Source organism: Cucurbita maxima, unplaced genomic scaffold (assembly GCF_002738345.1).
Source record: "Cucurbita maxima cultivar Rimu unplaced genomic scaffold, Cmax_1.0 Cma_Scf00019, whole genome shotgun sequence".
NCBI classification, from domain to species: domain Eukaryota; kingdom Viridiplantae; phylum Streptophyta; class Magnoliopsida; order Cucurbitales; family Cucurbitaceae; genus Cucurbita; species Cucurbita maxima.
Window position 1 is genome coordinate 2,860,446 of NW_019272035.1, and position 20,147 is coordinate 2,880,592.

General features: G+C 34.1%; 2 protein-coding genes across 4 annotated transcripts; one reads left to right on the top strand and one right to left on the bottom strand.

Moving 5' to 3' along the window:
* Window positions 1-4,909: 4,909 nt before the first annotated feature.
* On the top strand, window positions 4,910-9,573 carry LOC111493943 (TORTIFOLIA1-like protein 4). 3 transcript variants are annotated; one of them, XR_002720097.1, is made up of 6 exons: window positions 4,910-5,881; window positions 6,019-6,100; window positions 6,431-7,026; window positions 7,546-8,023; window positions 8,777-9,036; window positions 9,177-9,573. XR_002720097.1 is itself a non-coding variant. In XM_023143878.1 (5 exons), exons 1-4 carry the CDS (start codon window positions 5,048-5,050, stop codon window positions 8,002-8,004), a joined length of 1,971 nt encoding a protein of 656 aa, XP_022999646.1. In that variant the 5' UTR covers window positions 4,910-5,047; the 3' UTR covers window positions 8,005-8,023; window positions 8,777-9,573. The 3 variants fall into 3 exon arrangements, 2 of the variants coding, with proteins under 2 accessions (XP_022999646.1, XP_022999647.1); XM_023143878.1 differs by having other exon boundaries at window positions 8,777-9,573; XM_023143879.1 differs by having other exon boundaries at window positions 8,807-9,573.
* Window positions 9,574-11,261: 1,688 nt separating this feature from the next.
* On the bottom strand, window positions 11,262-18,536 carry LOC111493997 (serine/threonine-protein phosphatase PP2A-2 catalytic subunit-like). Its single transcript, XM_023143971.1, has 6 exons — window positions 18,006-18,536; window positions 15,658-15,772; window positions 14,784-14,892; window positions 14,625-14,702; window positions 11,906-12,097; window positions 11,262-11,804 (listed from the first exon to the last, which is right to left on the bottom strand). Exons 1-6 carry the CDS (start codon window positions 18,256-18,258, stop codon window positions 11,631-11,633), a joined length of 921 nt encoding a protein of 306 aa, XP_022999739.1. The 5' UTR covers window positions 18,259-18,536; the 3' UTR covers window positions 11,262-11,630.
* Between the last annotated feature and the right edge of the window lie 1,611 nt (window positions 18,537-20,147).

The window sequence follows — 20,147 nt, forward strand, 5'->3', positions numbered from 1 at the left end:
GAAACATAACTTTATTTTTCCACGATTATACAAAATCTTTAAAATCATAAAAGTTAATTACTTTTAACTCCGAAAATACTTAAAAATAATTGAATATATATTGAACTTGACTCGCGATTATAAGTATCAAAAAAGGAAGGTTATGAGCGCAATCATGTTGTATTCTGCTTGAACCATATAAAACACGAGAAAGTGAAAGGCAGGCACACATTGACATAAATATCTAACGAGCTTAGCCTAGTCGAGCAATTTACTACTCCTAGGGTTTGATATGCTTTTGAAGAGTACCGTTGTATTAAATGATACATAAGTGTATGGTTTATAGGTACGTATAGAATAAATAACTAAAACCTAACAAGCATTAACTCTACCATTTAGTCCGGCACCCAAATGCCCTTGTCCTTAATTGAAGAGGTTGAGTATTAAAAGTACCGAATTAGTAACCTTTCTCCCTCCCGTGCTCGCCCATCCTCGGGTTAGATATACGCATATATATAGCAACATGCAAGTGTCATTGTGGAATCTAAAATATGTTTCAAAACACATGTCATTTAGCTTGTGAGCAAAATCCGTCTTGTAAACAAGGACATCCAACTTATGACCCTACTCGGTTCCGAAAACACTGGTCATCCAACTTATAACCAAAAATCGATATGCAAGTCATCTAATCGACCATAATGATACAATTATCCATTCACTGGTGTGTAACGACCACAAAGTCTTATTTTCATAAATGCTACATGCACAATCATCACATAATCACGTACGACATAAAATAAATAATACATAAATATTTAACTTATTTCTAAGCTCATTGGATAGTAAAATCACTTTCCTTAATCAAATTAGAAGTAAACAACCTCTTCATAGCTTGCAAATATATGGTCAATTCCTAAAAAATCAATTGAACCGGTCCAACCGTACCAAACAAAAATAGCTTGTGGAACCTTACTGTGCAACTTTTGGTAGTCGTGACACAAACCTAGCAACTGTGCGACACCTCAGCCACAAGGAGGTCTATTGCAAGGAAAACGATGGAGAGTGATTATACGGAATCCTACAAGAGTGAAAATCGAGAGCGAGGAGATGAATCAACTGAAAATTATGGTTGAAGATTGAAGGAGAACGATCAGTGGTACGAGGAAGTGGGACGACAACAAACAAAAACGATTATCGACTCGAAAAATAAAGCGCTAAGAACGAAGGCGCCCGATAACCTAACACCAAGGCGACAAAGGGATAAATCTACACACGAGAAAGGTGGTTAGAAGCAAAAAATGGTGTTTAGCTCGTGAAAACCTCACAAATTTTAACTATTTCTTTTTAATTTAATTTATTAACATTATCCACCAATAATTGTTCTTAAAAAAAAAAAAAAAATCTAAATTTTATAAATTATCTAAAAAAAAACATCCTTTAAAGTTAATGTTTATTTCAAAAATACAAAAAATAGTCTCCAATTTTTAAGATTATTTAAAAAATATAATTGAATTTTACCAGTTTTATTAAAAAAAATAATTTAAATACCTTTGAAACTTTTTAAAAAATTAAAAATACAATTAAAAAATTCAGTAATAATCTTAAAATTCATTCATATATTGAATATGGATGATAAGAACTTTTAATTGTATATATATATATATATATTAAAAAAATAATTTTGAAAATTTCCTAAAAAAAAAATTAAATTAAATTTACTGTGGTTCGAGAACTTATTACACACAAAATTGAAAGTTAATTGACCTTTTAATGGTTTATATATAATCACGAATACAGAAGCTTGGAGATTGAACCTGCAAATTCATCCCGAGAATATTTTCGAAATAATTCAACATTCCAAAACTGCCAAAAAATTTCCCATATAATAATCAAACACCCACATGGTTTTTTGTTTTATATTTGTCATTTTCTTCATTCTTATTATTTTCCTATATATATATATATTTATCCCTTTATTGCCTTTATTCTTTTAATTAAAAATTTATAAAATTAGGGAACTCGCCTTTTATGAGTATTTTTTAATTATATCTTTTTCTTTTCGATAAAATTACAATAAATTAATGATTATGTCTCGAATCTTAAAATTTTTTGGTTCTTTGACGTAATGATTGAACTAAATAGTTTCTTATCTCGTGCGTTCAGATAATAAATTAATGAGACAAAATAAAGGTGGAATGAAAAAATAATATTATTTTGTTCGCATATGTTATCAAGTTTCTTATCTCGTGCATTCTATCAAATTCTTTGGTCCGCTCACTTCTCTTGTTATCTAGTTGTCTACTTTCTTGTCACGAACCGTAAAGAATATTAGTATTTAGTTTAATGAGTATATCTAGTTAGCATTTCGATTATTATAACAACGGTAATAAAGTAAAAATTCAAAAATCACCAAAGTAGTAAATAGATGAAATCTAAGCCAAATGTCTCAATAGTCGATGTGGTTCAATTCTCTGACACAAAAACAAAGTACAAATGGAGCTAAGACACTCGAGATGAAATTGGGCTCAGACCTAGATAAGTCAAGGGTTGACTAGGAATTAGGGTTTCAATCAATTAAACCTAAGAGCCGAGGGAAAGATAGGTTCAGGCCAAATCCCAAAAGGGAGCCTTGATTCAAGGCTAAGGTCGATCTCACAACTACACAGTGATTATAGGAACAACTTAAATGGGCTCGATCTTATTCCTTTTTTTATCAAAAGTAAAAGAAAAATATGACAAATTATAGTTCGAAACCTTAAGCTACCTGCACTTACTCACGATTTATTTACACGTCAACGATCATTTAGAATTAAAGCATCCAACTATTGAGAGGTTAAATTAAATAAATAAATAAGTGGGTAGCTAATAATTATAATTAGTGGAATGTTAAAATAACTAAAAAAAAGCTAATAATATAAAACTATATATATATATATATTTCTTTTGTAGTCAATAATAGAAATGGAAAATGATATGGATAAGAGTGGTCCCCACAAAGATGCTCTCTTTCCATCTTTTTTATGTGGACCCAATCTCATTGACCTAATCATATGCCACCCTGAAATGATTGCCATCACCATCAAATCATGTTGAACGAATTGCATCAGACGGCTGAGATTTGCTGGCCATTGTTTGGTGTGCCATGAATAATGTACCTAATGATTTCTCACTTTCTTTCTCTGGGTAAAAGTTATTTTTACCGTTGGATGAATTTTTTAAGTAAAAATAGAGTTTTTTTTTTTTTTTTTTTTTTTACCATTGATCGCATTCTTATTTGTAAATAAAAATAAAAAATATTTAATATTTATAATGGATATTAGTAATATATTATGACAGGTAAAAATTATTAAAAAAAAAATAATTCGACAACCCAACTCAATCCAACTCGTGGGTTGAGTGAGTTGGATTAGACTGTGAACTCTATTCCAGTTAGTTGAATCATCAACTCAAGGTTGGTCTAAAATAAAATTATAACTCAACCTGACCCGACTCATGTACACCCCTAAAAAACAATAATTTAAATTATGAATACCATTTTTTATATAGGTACATATTTGAATGATGATAACAACCGCCACTTTAAAAAGTGGATATTGATCAATTAAGAATTTTTATAAAATTGTAGGCATGAATGATTGACACACCAGATTCTACCTATAATATTCATATATACGACATCATTCACGTATTATATATATATATATTAAATATATAAGTGAAGCATTTAATTTATATTATAGTCTCAAATATATATTTCCAATCATCCTTTGCCATTATTAAATATATTTATTTTACATTTATAAAATAAGATGGTCAATCCTAATATATAAAATAAATTTATTTATATAAAATATTAAATAATACATATACATCATTTTCCACTCGATTTTTCTACATTCTTAACGGCCTATTCTTGTCGTCTTTTAATGACACGTTCTGGTCCTTTTCTTTACTGTTTTGAAAAAGCGAGCCACGAGTTCGGTACAAGATACTATCATTATTACTTAGACAATTAGACATTCAACCAGTAATCGTAAACCGAACTAGAATTTAATGTAATCAACTCAATCCTGAGTATGGAACGAACGGGATTGGATAGACCCATGATTTTGTCATTATTATAATCTATGGGTATTGGGTAAGATTTAAATGCATTGTAATGAATGGTCAAACTTAGTTTTGGAATCTAAAACCACCCAAATTGAGATGTGTAAGATTTGAGTTTCACGTGAGTGGCAGTTTTTTTAATTAATTACTTTTATTTTATTGATTGGTAGTTCACATCCTTCACATGCAAATAATATCCAATACATTTTCAATTTTTTTTTTTATAGGGTAAAAAATTATACAATTATTTTGACTTATATATTTTTTAAAAAATAATAAAACGTTGCCACACGGCACCGTGTGGTCAGGTCATTGAGCTCTTACAAATACTAACAAAATGTTAGCAACTCAACTCGTGCCCAAGTATTACTCTCGTGCACGAACCTATTTTTAAATGAAGATGACATCACCCACAAGCTCTTTCTTTTTTGATCTGCAGCTACCACGTTTAAGTAATTTAGAAATTTAGCTGGTTTCTTCTCCGGGTAAATGAGCAATGCAATATATACTAGAGATAGAGTGGATTGCTCTAGTGTGATCTACTTGGGGTAGGCTCGGGTTGAATTGGTGAATTGGTTAGATTGAAGAATTTTTTCTGACCAATTTCGGTTGAATTGACGACCCGAACAAACCGAATAGAGTTGAGTAGAGAGGGTTAAATGGGTAAATAAGAATTATAATGTTTGGTTATTAACAAAATTATTTTCTATTTTTCCGATTTTTTTTAAGTACGAAAAAAAAATTAAAAATTAAAAATTAAAAATCATTGCCAGCAAAGCAAATTCCCTTATTTACCCCTACCCACTAAACATTTAAAAGGCTTACAGCTCGCCTTAATTACCGACAAACACCGCCTTTGCTCTGCCGCTAAATTTTCCCTCTCGCCGGAATCCGAAGCTTTCCGGTCGCGTTTATTATGTTGCTGTTGAGTTAGCTGAGTTTGTTTCTTGTCTTTCTGTTAATGGCAATGTCGTCTCTGTCTAAGCGTTCGTCTCTCAGTCCGCCTCAGCCGGCCGGAGCGGCGAATCACGATCTCAAGCAACGAGTTATTGCCTGTCTGAACAAGCTTGAGGACCGCGATACTCTTGCTATGGCGGCGAATGAGTTGGAATCCATTGCTAGGGCTCTTACTTGTGAGTCATTCTCGCCGTTTCTCTCTTGCATTCATAATACTGATGCGTCGTCGAAATCGCCGGTGAGGAAGCAGTGTGTGTACCTTCTCGGTCTTCTTTCTCAGTCTCATGGAGATGCGTTGTCTCCTTTTGTGTCGAAGATGATTTCCACTGTTGTTCGTCGCCTCCGTGATTCGGATTCTACAATCCGATCTGCTTGCATTGACGCTACGGCTTTAATGTCGTCGCAAATTAAGAAGCCGCCATTCTCGGTTTTTCTCAAGCCGTTGATGGAGACTCTCACACTCGAGCAGGATCTCAATTCGCAGATTGGTTCCGCTCTGTGTCTAGCGGCTGCGGTTGAGGCTGCACCTGACCCGGATGTGTCGCAGCTGCGGAGGAATTTGCCTAGGTTAGGGAAATTGGCGAAGAACGAGGGATTTAAGGCGAAGGCTGCGTTGCTTGTACTGATTGGGAGTATTATTGCTGTTGGAGGTGCGATGAATCGGAGCGTAATGGACTGGCTGGTGCCGTGCATTGTTGAATTCTTGAGTAATGACGATTGGGCTGTGAGGAAGGCTGCCGCAGAAACTCTCGGGAGAGTGGCCGTCGCTGAAAGGGAGTTAGCGGCCGAATATAAAACATTGTGTATCAGTTCTTTGGATAGTCGGAGATTTGATAAGGTAACATGTTATTTATTTCTTGACGCTTGGAAAATCAGGGATAAGAATTGGAGACTTAAATGTTAAAATTGAAACTCAATTGCACGGTTATGCGTCAATTCTTTACCTGTTTCTGCTTGAACAACTTTATATTACAGATCAAGGTCGTTCGGGAGACAATGAACCAAACTTTGGAGTTATGGAAAGAGATTCCTGACGCTTCCGGAGACGTTTCAACTGGTAATAATTTCTTCTACCATAGCATTAGTTTGATTATCAATCTGATAAATGGCGATTGAATCTCAATTTTGAATTGTTCATTGTTCATACTTATTCATGTTTGAAAGAATGTTGAGAATTGGATGCTTTATGTCTTTAATTAAAAGACGTGAAAGGAAGAACTAGTTCATCTGGTTCAAAAAACCCTTGATTTAGTTTTGTGAGCTCAAAGTGAAAAAGTTGTCCAATTCGATGGTTAATGGTCCCAATTCGTCTTTGAGTTGTTTGAGCTGAATTTGCTTTAATCAAATATCACGTTTTCATGTTTTGTTCTGTTCTTCCATGGGCCAGATAATGGCAATGGTGGATGCTTTTCTCCCACTTCCACATGCCACCCTGAACATAGTTTAAGAACACCGTTGAAGAAAACAGTCCTCACTAGCAGATCCTCTCCATTGGAGGTATCACGTGTGACTAATAATAAGAAGATCAGTCCAAAGAACACAGATAAGAATTCAAGTACACCCACATCTAAGTTGGAACGCCAGAATTATTCCAATTGGAGTGTTGAAATTACAGTATCAAACTCCCCCTCTTCAAAACTTGGTTCTAAGAACAATGCTGCTGGGGGTGGTTCTGGAAACATAGATTTCGAAGAAACTGGTACAAGCGGAAATTCCCTTTTCAATGCTAAACGAGTTCTTTACAATAACGTGCGCGATGAGAAAGTTAACAAGTCAAGCAATTTGAGATCTGGGTGTCGCGTTGTTCCATTTGAGGAGTATGAGAATATTCAGGAGCATGAGAATAGAGGTTCGGATGTTACTGTTGGCAGCTCAAGTGAAGAAACTTTTGGAAGCCACAAAGATTTTGAAGATATCTCCCTGGTTCGTGACCAACTTCGGCAGATTGAGAACCAACAATCTAGCCTTCTAAACCTTCTGCAGGTATGCATCTTTTTTGGCCCCTGTTTCTTAACTTTTCATCTTTTAAGTTCCACATAACGGAATTGTCCGCAAGAGTTTAGCATAATTACCATTATTATGACCATGAATGCCTCAACTACACTTTTGTTTTAATCTATGCTTCCTCTATATCGAATTTCATTGTGAATTACAAATTTTCTTCTCTCAAAAGAGACTGAAAGCCTGGCATTTAATCATTCTAAGTTGGTCGGACTTCTCAACTAAATGTCTTTATTGAAGGTCATGTTGTCGGTCACATTTGGTGAGTACAGGTCATGTTTGGCGGTGGTGGTGGTGGTTGGGGGGAAAAATTTTGTTTATTGTCTGGGTTTAAGTTTTATGAGTATTCTTAGACTTTGAATTACCGTAAATGTAAAAGGCATCGATGTTAATTTCACTCAACAATGTAGGGAAACGTGTGTTGCTTGTGTTTTGCCAATATTTTCTTGATGATAAACAAACCGTTCTGATTTGAAATTACCCTTTTTCAAATGAATCTAGAGCTTTATTGGGAGTTCTCAGAGTGGGATGAATTCATTGGAGCAACGAGTACATGGACTCGAGATGGCATTAGATGAAATATCTCACGACTTGGGTTTGTCGAGCGGAAGAGTACTGAATAGTGGTTTTGCTGAAAACTCATGTTGCAAGCTGCCAGGTGCAGAGTTCTTAAGTTCCAAGTTCTGGAGGAGAGCAGAAGGACGGTATCCTAGCTCAAAATTCTGTTCTATGGAACATGCCACATCGCCTAATCATCTGCATCATACATTTGATAGAGGCTTCGTTCAAGAATCAATTAAGCAGAACAGCCAAAGATTCCGGACAAACACTAAGGGAGGATTAGTTATGAATCCGCTGGCTGACGTTGAGAATGATCTTAGAGAAAACTTAGGACAGTATCCAAAAAGATTACTGAAGACTGTAATCCAAGAGGATGACAGTGTGCCTATTTACAAATAGCCGCAAACCTCGTCTGCAGGTAGTTGAATATCTGGATTCTTTGCAATTGTCGAAAGTTCAATTTTTGAGCTCCGAATATAGTCTGTTTTGTGCATATTTGTATGCATAACCGGTTAGGAATCACACTCTCTACAATGGTATGATATTGTCTACTTTGAGTATAAGCTCTCATGACTTTGTTTTGGGATTCTCCAGAAGGCCTCATTCCAATAGAAATGTATTAACTAGTGTGGAACTCTTCCCAACAATTCTCAACAACCCTCTCCTCGAACCAAGTACATCATAGAGCCTCCCTTGAGGCCTATGGAGCCCTCGAATAGCCTCTCCTTAATCGAGACTCGATTCCTTCTCTGGAGCTCTCGAAAAAATGACACCTTTTGTCCAACACTTGAGCCACTTTTGACTACACCTTTGAGGTTCACAACTTCTTTGTTTAACATTTGAGAATTCTATTGGCATGACTAAGTTAAGGATATGACTTAGATACTATCTTAGAATCACGACTCTCTACGTAGGTATGATATTGTCCATTCCCAAAAGGCTTCATACCAATGGATATATATTCCTTAACTTATAAACTCACTCCTTTAATTAGCCAAGGTGGGACTCCCTCCCAACAATCCTCAACCGCTGCTAATACACTTCAAATAGTGTTTATTTAAATCCCATTTCCTACCAACATCATGAACTCACTTTCCATCTTTATCGTTTCTAACTGAATAATGTGTATTTGAACTCTAATTTAACCTTTGATTTGTGAAATAAACTGCAGATTCTGAACTAAAATTACCCGTTTCTGAAGGCTTTCCTCAATCAGGGTGGTCCTGAAAAGGCGAAAGCGATGAATGACCCGAGTTATTATGGACGGATCTTGCAAAGTATGACTTCTCAGACATGGCATTAGCCTCTAAGATTGAAAGGTCTTTTGGGGCTATTTATGAGCATACATGCATGCTTCACGAAGGTCCTTTTCGATTATAATGGGTGATTGCCAGAGCCTGTCTTCTTTGCCACGTGAAACTGACAGAAACAGTAAGATCCTTCTTACTATTTACTCCGTCTTTTGTTTTTAATCTGAGGCTGCTTCTTGTCACTTCTCTGTCTCACTCCAGGAAAAAAGAGCTAATGGTTTTGTTTGTATTAACATAAAATCAAGCATACCTCTGTTTTAGGTTGTTGAATTACTAGCCCAAGCCCCCAAGAATAATGAGTCAAAAATACCAAAAGGGGAAGAATTTGGACTGCCTAGAACCAAAAGTAGGCCAGACCATCTACCACCCACACCCATATAATTAATGGCCGGCCACGCACCATTGCTGAAAAGTTTGACATTATAATCCCTTTTCACATTATCAAATGGAGGATGCCTAGAACCAATATATGACTATTTTTTTCTTTTTGTAATTTATGCTAATATTTATTTCATGTGCGAACAAGTATGTGTTGAATGATATGAATAAGTGAGGAAAAAAAAGCATTGTCTTACATGTTTCTTCCAAATTCTTGTGAACAATCAATGTTATTCATTTCACTCTTGTGATTGTGTATAATTTTAATTATCATTGTGAATTGTGTGTGCCCACGAGGTTTCCAACAAAATAGGTTTACAGGTTGCCTTATTTGTGGAAGATGACATTCAACCATCCTAACATGTTGTAAGGCATATTTTAAGATTCACAGGACGAATTTAAGTCGGTGGAATATTTAAATGTTCGGGTAAAAAATTAGTTTCAGGTAAATATCTAATGCGGTCTCGAGTAGTCATTTTTTGTATCAAAACCTTCTAAGTTGTTTAAGGTCCTACCCATAGGATTTCAAGCTATCTCATTTGTTTTTAAGCCTTATTTACATGGATCACAAGATTGTATCACACATATATCATATATGATTTAGAAGAAGGTTTCCTTGTTATCAATTATATTCACTTACCTTTATGTAACACAACTCAATACTTACAATAAAAAAGAACTTCTCTCCACAATTTTAGTTATAGACTTACGCGTTTGAAAACATCTTTTAAATGACACAACGAAGTAGTGATTGAATAAATAAACGTTAAAATTTAAAACAACATAATTTTAAGAAAATAAATACAACTAACCTATACATGTGTCATAGTCTTTAATTGTGATATCATCGTCAACCATAAAGAGATGTCTTGCCTTTACTTGAAATAAAAGTTGCACATGACTTGAGTATTTGAAAAATTAATAGAAGTAGCACACGACTTGAGCACTTAAAAAGATTAAGTGATCCCACTGTTGGGGTTATGAATGCAAACACATGCAACTCATGGTGTAGGGACCTATCATTAAAAACTATCATAGGGGTGACCTCTAGTTCGGAAAAAATTGAATTTGGTGTACTTCCCTTGACCCACACGTGTGAATGTGGTTCTCTAGGCGGTTTGCACTTCCATGGACCCATCATACTTCCTTCGACCCACACGTACAAGTGTGGTTTCCTCCGCAGTTTGCACCCCTAGATATATCATAGCCGATTAAGAGATCAAGGTTTGTGAAAACTTTTTGAAATAAAGGATATAGAAAAAATAATAGATTTTAGTATTTATTACATTAATTTTTTTCTTTTTTACTTGATTAAATCTTATTCAAATTTGGAGTTGTGCTATAATGCAATAAATACATACAAAGTCTGATCTTTTACAAGTGTTTCACAGTTATAATTGTCGTCGTGATTCTATTTTATATCTTAATTAATTATTATTTAATCGTAAGCCAAGTAGCTCTTAAACCAGTGAGAAGATGACCTCATTTTTCAAGTCTAAAAATCTAGTAAATTATATTTTCAGCTTCTTCTTAGTCCCAAGTCCCAAACTGCCTTCTTAAATGGAGTTATAAAATACTCTCATACAAATCAAAAGGACATACCTCACAATCAAAATTGATGATGTCGATAAGTATATAAAATCACGCATCTTTCATTAAATCAAATTATTTGTAACTATTACAAACTCCTCTATCATCAAGATGATGAGACACAAATGATTAATTGAGTCAAAGCATGTCATTGAGGGGTGGGTTGGTCGAAAGATACATACCATACAAGCAGCAGTATCTTGAATCAAGCTCAAAAAGACAAATTCCTCGGTGTCCTAAATTATTGTTGAAATTCCTAAGAACGTTCTCTAGAGACACGCCAGACAAGTACAAAAGTTTGAATCCAAATAATCAACATTGAAGATTCCAACCATAAATTTGAAATGGAAGAAAGCCGTGACAAGAAACATATACAACTTTGATAAATAAATAACCAGTTCAGTTCCTGCAGTTTCATTAGCCATTGGGATATCTCAAACATAAATAATACTACAAAGCGTTCCAAAAATCATCTCTCTACTTCGAAAATGTAAGATTACAGAGCACAAGAAAGGTCATATTGCCGCTTGCTCGTTGTTCCTTCTTAAAAAAATATACAAGATTATAGGCCCTCTGATGCCTTCTGTCATTTTTCTTGATCAATCAAATCTTCACAGAGCAGCATCAGCACAAACTCGGAAACAAAAGAATGGGGAAAACTTGAACAAAGAGTGATCCTTTTAGAGTCAAATTCACAGTAACACGGCAGATAGAAGGGGAATTACAAGCAGCCAAAGGACAGAGCGTTTACAAAAAATAATCGGGAGTCTTGCGAGTGGTATCTGGTTCGATTTGCCTAGGTGCGGGGTCAAACTGAAGAAAATTTTGATCCATATTCTCTCCAATCTCAAGGATTGCAGCCATATTCCCACACCGATAACAATAATTTGGAGCACTAAAAACAGTCACCACATTCTTGTCCTATAAAGAGAAATAAGAAGGAACCGGCAAAAATAATGTACCAACATCCTTTGCAGAGAAAGAAAATAGTTATGCAAAACAATCCACCAGGATTAACGCACCTGACACCAATTGTATCCCTCCATTACAAGCTGGTGGGCTCTTGATATCAGCGTTAGGCCATTTGTGTGGTTGAATTGAGTGGCAATATCCTGCCCAAAAGTATATCCAGCACCACGCGGAGATATTCCCCAACCACAGCGGTCATCAGGATCAGACCATAAGAGATCACACATTGGTCCTTCATGTGGAACCTATTAGTATATTCAAAAAAGAAAATTAAAGGGTTAAGAAGAAAGAAGCATCTCATGGTTTGCCCAATATTACTTTATCCAACTGCAATATTTCTTTTTTTTTCTTTCGGAGGGGTGGGGTGGGGAATTAGTTTCGTGAAAGTTCTTGACAAGAGAATATATATCTTCGTAAATTTTTTAGAACACAAAATGAATTGATTAATGACCAAAACCAAACTGATTATACCTTTAGCAAGCAGGTATCCTATTATTTCTATCGCTCTCTAAAATTTTATATCATATCAGAATGATCATAATTTTGTTGATATAAAAATAAATGTAAGATGTTTTCTTTTTTAAAAAAAAAAAAAAATAGAGCACTTTAATTCTTTCATACTTCAAAAATAAGTAAACAAATGGATTTTATTCTAGATTAAGCACTTTAATTTCTCGATGAGAAAACCAAAAATTTCATTGAAAAAAAAATGGAAGAACACGAGGGGTATACAAAGAGCAAGTCCATGCCAAAAAGAGCCGAACAAAAACATAAAAGGATTCTAGTCAAGCAAAATAAGAACCATAGGATAATTCAAAAGGCCTTAGATACCCAAGTCCATAGATCTGTACAATTGACTCTTTCAAAGTTAAGAGAGATGTGATCATAGTTTCCGTAGAATAGTTGTTGCATAAATACTCCCACGAGTTTCCTTTCCATTTATAGGATCCCTTCCAAAGCTAGCTCTCTTCTGTTGACAAAATCATTAAGAGATTTCCTTTGGGAAAGGCCAGAAGGAGCAAATAAGGATGGAGCCAGCGAGTTGGTTAGCTGGAAGAAGGTTACGGCCCTACAGATTTTATGGAGGTTTGTGGTAGGAGATTTGAAAAGAAGAATTCTACTTTTCTCTCAAAATAGTTATGGAGATTTGCTCAAATGAAACAGTCTTACGGAAAAAGATTAAAAGTAGATATGGGCAAACCCATAGCAGCTGGCTTCCAAATTTAATCAAGAAGTCCAAGTACAGCCCTGGAAACACATCGGTAAAAATGGAGGTTTCTTTGGAAGACATCAATTACAACAAGACCTTTCTGAGAGGAGCTCCCCCCATTTATGCAATAGCCAACTCCAAAAGCCTTTCTATCTGCAATTGTTGGTCTGTTGGGGGTGAAGATTGGGATTCTTAGAAGGGGTCTCCTTGACAAAGATATGGAAAAATGGAACAGTCTAATCACAATTTAGAGGGGGAAATGCCAAATGAAGAGGAAGATCAAGTTTGCTGGCTTCCAGACAATTCAGGGTTTTTTTTTTTTTTTTCCAGCAAGTCAACCTCAAAATTATTACATGGGAACACCACTTATTTGAATCAATTTCTAACCAAGTTCCCATCCAAAAATTTCTCACTAAGATGATACGGGAAAAAAACACACCAAAGAAGGTGAAAATCTTCATTTGGTCCATAGCACATGGAAGCCTAAACATGATGGATGAATCCAAAGACACCCGAAGCTGGCTCTCTCTCCAACATTAGCTAAAAAACTCTGAAGCGGCAACCACCTTTTCCTTCACTGTCAATTTTCCTAGAAGGTTTGGATGTTGCTCATTAAGCTTTCTGATACGGCTTGGTGACCTCCAAAAAGGATTAAAGATGGAAGACACAGGTTTTGTGGAGCAACGTTAGTAGAGCTCTCCTTGGGTTGAATTGGAAAGAAAGGATCAACGTGTTCTCAAATAAGTCTTCTTAAAGTGTACAGCATTTTCTCATTAGCTTAATTGGAGGTCTTCCTTTGTCAACCCTCTGAATTAGGCTGAGAGATCCCACTATCCATAAGGCCTTTAGGCTGTGTTCTTCTCCTTTGTTGAATATATTTTGTTATGTTTCCTACCAAAAAAGAATATAATACTCCCACGAAAATAACAGACAAGAGGGTTCTATCTTTCTAATGACAAAATCCAGATGAATACCTGATCATCGAGGTGGTTCCAAGAATTAGATGAACAATACTAGTCTCAAGCATTCCTTTCTTTTTTAAAACTAAGCAAGTAATTTCTTGCATTTGACTAAAATATTTTGCAAAGCCAATCTAAAAATAGCTATTTCGTCAGTCATTATTTACAAAAGAAGTAAGCACTTTGTGAATATATCAGTTTTTTAAAGCACACTAAAGCATAATAGCACTCTAGAGCTTGAGCACGAGCTAAAATCATAACAGGGGTTGTTTTACAATGAGGCACACAAAAAAAGAACAAAGGATTTGGAGCTTTCGTTAGAAATTGGGGATAAAAATCAATATCTTTTAGAAGTATTTATTTGTTTCATTACCAACTTATAAAACTAAAACTGAAAATAAAAAATAAAATAGGGCTTGAGGCACCAAGCCACACACCCAAGTGAGCCTCAAGAATTGAAGCGAGGCGCACTTGTCTTGCTTTCAAAAACAGCATGTCTTTTAAGTTTTGAATATTGTAATTGTATATCCCAATGGTAGTTAGTCCTTGAATGGGGAGTGTCAAATATTAATTCACGTGCTTACTAAAATTACACATTAATACCTCTTGAATTCGGTCCAACGATCTGATGTTATCCAAGGTATCCAAAGATGGCGAAAGTCCTCCATGCAAACAAAAAACCTACGCTAGGATAATAATAATACACTATTAGAACCCATCTAACAATCAAAATAAGGAATTAATGACATGAGGAACACAAACCTGACTCTCAATTAGAGCTGTAAGAGGTAAATAATCAAAGAGGTCGGTAAAGTGCTTCCAGACATTTGCATTTCCATATTTTCTCAAACACTCGTCATAGAATCCATAACTGAAAAGAAACAAAATCAGATAAATAAAAACAGACAAAAAGAAAACTGGAGTAACCAAGAATTGCTTATGTGCTTGCCACACCTGTTAATTAGTAGAATATTTAAAATGGAATGACAACAATTTGCCACCTTTTCAAATATGTAAATTTTCATAAGCTTTTCATGAGCACATGTGAAACCAGTAGGAAAAGGTGTTAAACACAACCTAGAGCAACTGAGAAGATGGGGTTGCCGATGCAAGATAAAAGCATTCAGCTTCACAACGAACAGATATTTCACAGATGTCATAAGCCAATTTTGTTCCAAGAAGAAGATATGGTAGAAACCCAAGCATATCACCATTTTCTTTTCTTTTCTTTTTTAATAGAGTGGACATACAGGCAACCACAACCCCAGATCCTACAACATTTGGAAGTCAGAAAACTGATAGGATTTTAGTATAATAGGTATGTGAGCGCTGTGGGGTTTGCACCACCAAACTGGTGCAACCTTTGCAAGCAGATTTTGGGAAACTAGGACCACCAATTTTATTGTCCATGCTGAATGAAGCTATTGAAAGGCTTTGAATTTCGAAGGTCCATATAATGCAATTGAAACAGAGAGAGCAAGCCATGAACCATTTAAAATGGGTGACTGTTGGAAGCATGGAAAAAAAATAAATAAATAAGTGCACTGGTGGAAGCATGGCGTAACAGTCTGTTTATGAGTACAAAAAACATCAGTTTAAATAATGTAAGAAAGTAGCGGAATATAAATGATCTTACACTTGAGTTATCTGCCTGCTCTCATGATTTCCCCTCAAGATTGTAATTCTATCTCTATAACGAACTTTCAGAGCGACTAGAAGTGAAACAGTCTCCACAGAATAGTATCCACGGTCTGCACCAGTTATATAATGATTCATGATAACAAGAAAAAAATACAAGTGCATTGCGCATGAGAGAATTCAACAAATCAACAACCTGCCACTTCATTTCATAGAAGACGGTGAAGAATACATTTCTTCAAAGGGAAACAAACTCAACTGAAAACCAAGGAACTTATATATCAGTTATTTTCACTTGTATAATCTCCTTTCCTTTTTTATGGAAAACAAAGTCAACATTGACATGAAAAAAAATATACGAGAATGAGGATAAAAGAAATTTATAAAACAATAGTCCAACCAAATATGATTATATATAAAGGCAAAAAAAAAAAAAAAGAATCATAATCTAATGATTTAATATCCTTGATTGACAGGAAATATCTATCTATATATATATCTAACCCATTTGGTATCCCAATCTTCATACTCATCCTAAAAGTTAAACTTTACTTTATTAAGCCATGATCCAACGAAGTGCTGAAACTCCATGTTTCCACAAACCTTTGATAGACATATAATCCACAGTTTTACTTGTATCCATACACTTGCAAATAAGTAATTGAAAAAAATAACCAATTTTTCGAAATCTTGAAATTTGGTATCTACAAAGGAGGGGTGGAGATGATCATGTTGAGTGGACTGGGAGGCAAAAAGTGACGGGGAGAGAAAGTTCCTTTGCAGACATTATTGACGAGTCCTACATCTTGTTCAACTCTTGTGGCATTCTTGACCTAAGAAAAATCATATAGACATTTACGTCTGATCCAACACACATCTTTTTCATGCCCCTCTTCATCTTTTCCTTATACTAGGAAAAACTTTTATTTGTACGAGAAAGACTGTGTACAACAGAGGAGGGAGGTAAGGCGCCACCCAATCCCAAGACAATAAAGGATTAATGCTTCCTTGTGACATTTCTTAGGGAAAACCCAACATTCACAGAAAATCATATTAGAGCTCTAGTTTTTGGGGTAGAAAATTAACTAAAACAAAAAAGTTCACATATTTAGGTTGATCATCCATTGTTCCTTTCAACCCAGAGATGCCAACAAGCACCACGCATACATTAGAGAATAAAGCTTTCACACCCAAAAAAAAAACCACCACTAACCTCAAGGTGAATTTCCACAATATCTTTAGGCCCATAAAAGTGAAACTGTGAGAATTAAGGCCCAGAAATATCTCACTTGATCTATCAATTTTTTCTTCTCCTATTGGTTAAAGACACTCCCCATTTCTGGAAGAAATTGTTAATACTTTTAAATTCTATCTTCCTCTTTTTACTCCTTGCGTATAGATTATCTGATAGAGTTCACTTGATCAGAGGGAAAACAACCTGAGAACTTCCGTCTCTCAGCATACTCACCCAAAAAGGTATTCCCCCTCAACATCAATTACTTGTTAGGATCACTCCCTTCCGGCTATCTAAGTTGGTTACAAAGGAGCCCACATTACAACTTATACGGTAACATTACAGCCCCAACTCTCTATTTGCTAAACACATTTACAATTGGAGGTATATCATTCTCTATCTCTACCAATGAGAAAAGTTCACTGTACCTTCTTTCCATCAAGTGTAAAGTTATAAAAAAAAAAAAATCCTTTTTACAAAGTTCTTCAGTGCTGCTTGCACATGTTCAAAGCAGTCTCCCAATGTTTTGCAGTGTAGGAAAACATCATTTCCCTTCTCTTTCATTCATAATTGTAGCCATTTTATGCACAATAAGTTCTACAGTTAAGTAGTATTCAATAGAATATTTTGTAAGAGTCTGCGTTATCTACATATGCATATTGTGCATATATTCATGCCTCAATTAGAACTCCAAGGAGGTTTTACACCTTAGAAACAATGATCTATGATAAAGCGCTATCAAATGCAGCCTGCTATCAAACTAAACCTCCACTAAGACTATATCCGTTAAACAAACAGCCAAGGATCTAAAACAAACATGGTCAACAAAATCAAACAAATTAAGGACTAGACATAAATCCCAAAATCAACCATGTGTGGTGGTTAACTTAACCTATCGGCAAACATAAATTAGTTAGGAAGCAGATTAAAAAAAAAAAGGTTATAAAACTAAATATCATAAATCCAATATCGGAATAATAATAATAATAACATTAATGCATTGAAAACGTTTTCATGGGAAAGTAGTCTGCTACAGAATAATATTACTACAAGTTCAAACGAAAGAGTGCAAGAAGATGACCTAATAACCACATTCAGTGTCAAAAACTCACCCACATAATCACCCATGAAGAGATAATTAGTGTCAGGAGCATTCCCTCCTATCCGAAACAGTTCGACGAGATCATAAAACTGGCCATGAATATCCCCACATACGGTCACGGGGCACTTCACCGGCTGGACGTTCCATTCCTCCACCAATATCGTCCTCGCGTGATCACAAAGCGTCTTAACCTCAGCCTCCGACAGCGGCTTACACTCCATCAGATGCTCGATCTGACGGTCCAGATCCGCGTGAGACGGCATCGTGTTTGCGAACTCTTCAGATCCGCAATTACAGATCGAAGATTGCAACGGGAGGCGATCGAGAAGCTACCGATCTCTCCACGCTCAGGGAGGGAGAGAGAGAGATAGAATCCCTCGCTTTCTCAATCGGATTGCAAGAGCATGAGAATCAATGGCAGTAAATTGGTAAGGTAGGTTAGAAACAGAGGAATCGAGGAAGAAGAAAGGTTGAAGTTCAAAAGGTGGGGATCACCATCAGCTACAGCTCGTTTTCTGGGGAAATTTCATGAAATGGAAATGGAAATGGTATTTATGTGAAAAGCGGGATTTGCCAAAATGAAACTCGAATGCAAATGAAATGCGTCATAACAACCATTCAACCTTCCATTCCTTTTTCTTCTTTTCTTTTTTCTTTATTATTATTATTATTATTATTATTATTATCAGGCTAAATTAATATATTTCTCTAATTAAATTCAATAAAACTTTTACTTTTAAAGATTTTTTTAAAAAAAAACTTTTAAATTTTAAAATATTACAAAGTTATAATAATCTTTACAAAAAAATTTATATAGTATTTTTTTTTTGACTATTTAAGAATATTAATATTATTTTCTAAAGCTCATATGACATTAATATTCCATTCATATACGTATTTTTTAATCATTAAAAAATGTTTAAGTCTGTTTTTTAAGAATTTTTTTAATGGAAATGTATTAGAATAATTTAAGGGTATTATTAAAATTTTTGATCGAATTCAGTTATATTTTTATTAATTTAACTTTATTAATATATCTATTTTTTCTCTTTAAATCTCATGATATGATAAAAAAAAAATTAAAATAATTTAATATTAAATTTTACACTTTACGTGTAAAAATTAGAAAATATATGTGACATCATTTAAATTAAATTTACAACATCATATACATTTATTTATGTAAAGATTAATGTATAAAAATATTATAAAAATAATTTTAAGGATATCATTTGAGATGAATAAATGGTAAAACAATCTTTTAACATAGCGTATATAATTAATAAGAAATTAGAAATTTGAACTAAAATAAATATTTAATTTTAAAGTTAAAAAAGAGAGAAAATTCAGATTTTTTTTTTCTTTTTTTTTCCTTTTTGGAGCACAAAAGGAAATTTCAGATTACATTTATTATATATTATTTTTATTTTTAATGATTGTTTGGTCAAAGAGTGGAATATGGAAAGTCGCGATAAATTTTATTTTCCCGATTTGTCCGCTGAGTCAAAAGCAAATAAGATCATGACACGTGTCCAATAGACGTTCAATTGGACAACTTTTCGTGATCCCGCTGCGAACATTAGCAAAATTCCAAATATAATGTTTTGCAATTTTATTTTTTACTCGTTACACCCATTTTCTCCCTTAATTTTTAATTTAATCAAATTAGACCCAATTTTGAGGCTGAACTAATTAAAAAAAAACCTTTTAGACTTTATATTTTATTTAAAAAATATGTTTTAACTTTCAATCATATATTCTTTTTTAAACTTTATTTAAAAAATATTTTTACTCTAAGTATTATCTTTTAAAAAAAAATCTATAAAATAATAATAAAAAAAAATTAAGATTAGCACCCTTAAGTTAAATTTTTTTACAAATAAATTAAAAAAATTTATGATTATTTAAAAAATGTGTACAAACAAAAATATTTAAAAGTATTTTTTTTATTTAAATGTTTATGGTTATTTTAGATAATTTTTTTTAAAGTTTAGGAATATTTGTATTAATTTAGCTGGATTTAAAAAAAAAAACTCTGTTAGTTTTTTTATTTAAAATTTTATCAATTTTATACCATATTTTTTTTATATAATTCATGAAATTCATATGATAATATTTTTTTTTAACTATAACCTTAATTAAAAAAAAATTA

Coding starts and splice junctions, on each gene's coding strand:
- LOC111493997 (XM_023143971.1), bottom strand. CDS start 18,258: ATGCCGTCTCACGCGGATCTGGACCGTCAGATCGAGCATCTGATGGAG. Junction 14,703..14,783: donor CAGCTCTAATTGAGAGTCAG/GTTTGTGTTCCT, acceptor ATCCTAGCGTAG/GTTTTTTGTTTGCATGGAGG. Junction 11,805..11,905: donor AGGGATACAATTGGTGTCAG/GTGCGTTAATCC, acceptor TTCTCTTTATAG/GACAAGAATGTGGTGACTGT.
- LOC111493943 (XM_023143878.1), top strand. CDS start 5,048: ATGGCAATGTCGTCTCTGTCTAAGCGTTCGTCTCTCAGTCCGCCTCAG. Junction 6,101..6,430: donor TTCCGGAGACGTTTCAACTG/GTAATAATTTCT, acceptor TCCATGGGCCAG/ATAATGGCAATGGTGGATGC. Junction 7,027..7,545: donor GCCTTCTAAACCTTCTGCAG/GTATGCATCTTT, acceptor AAATGAATCTAG/AGCTTTATTGGGAGTTCTCA.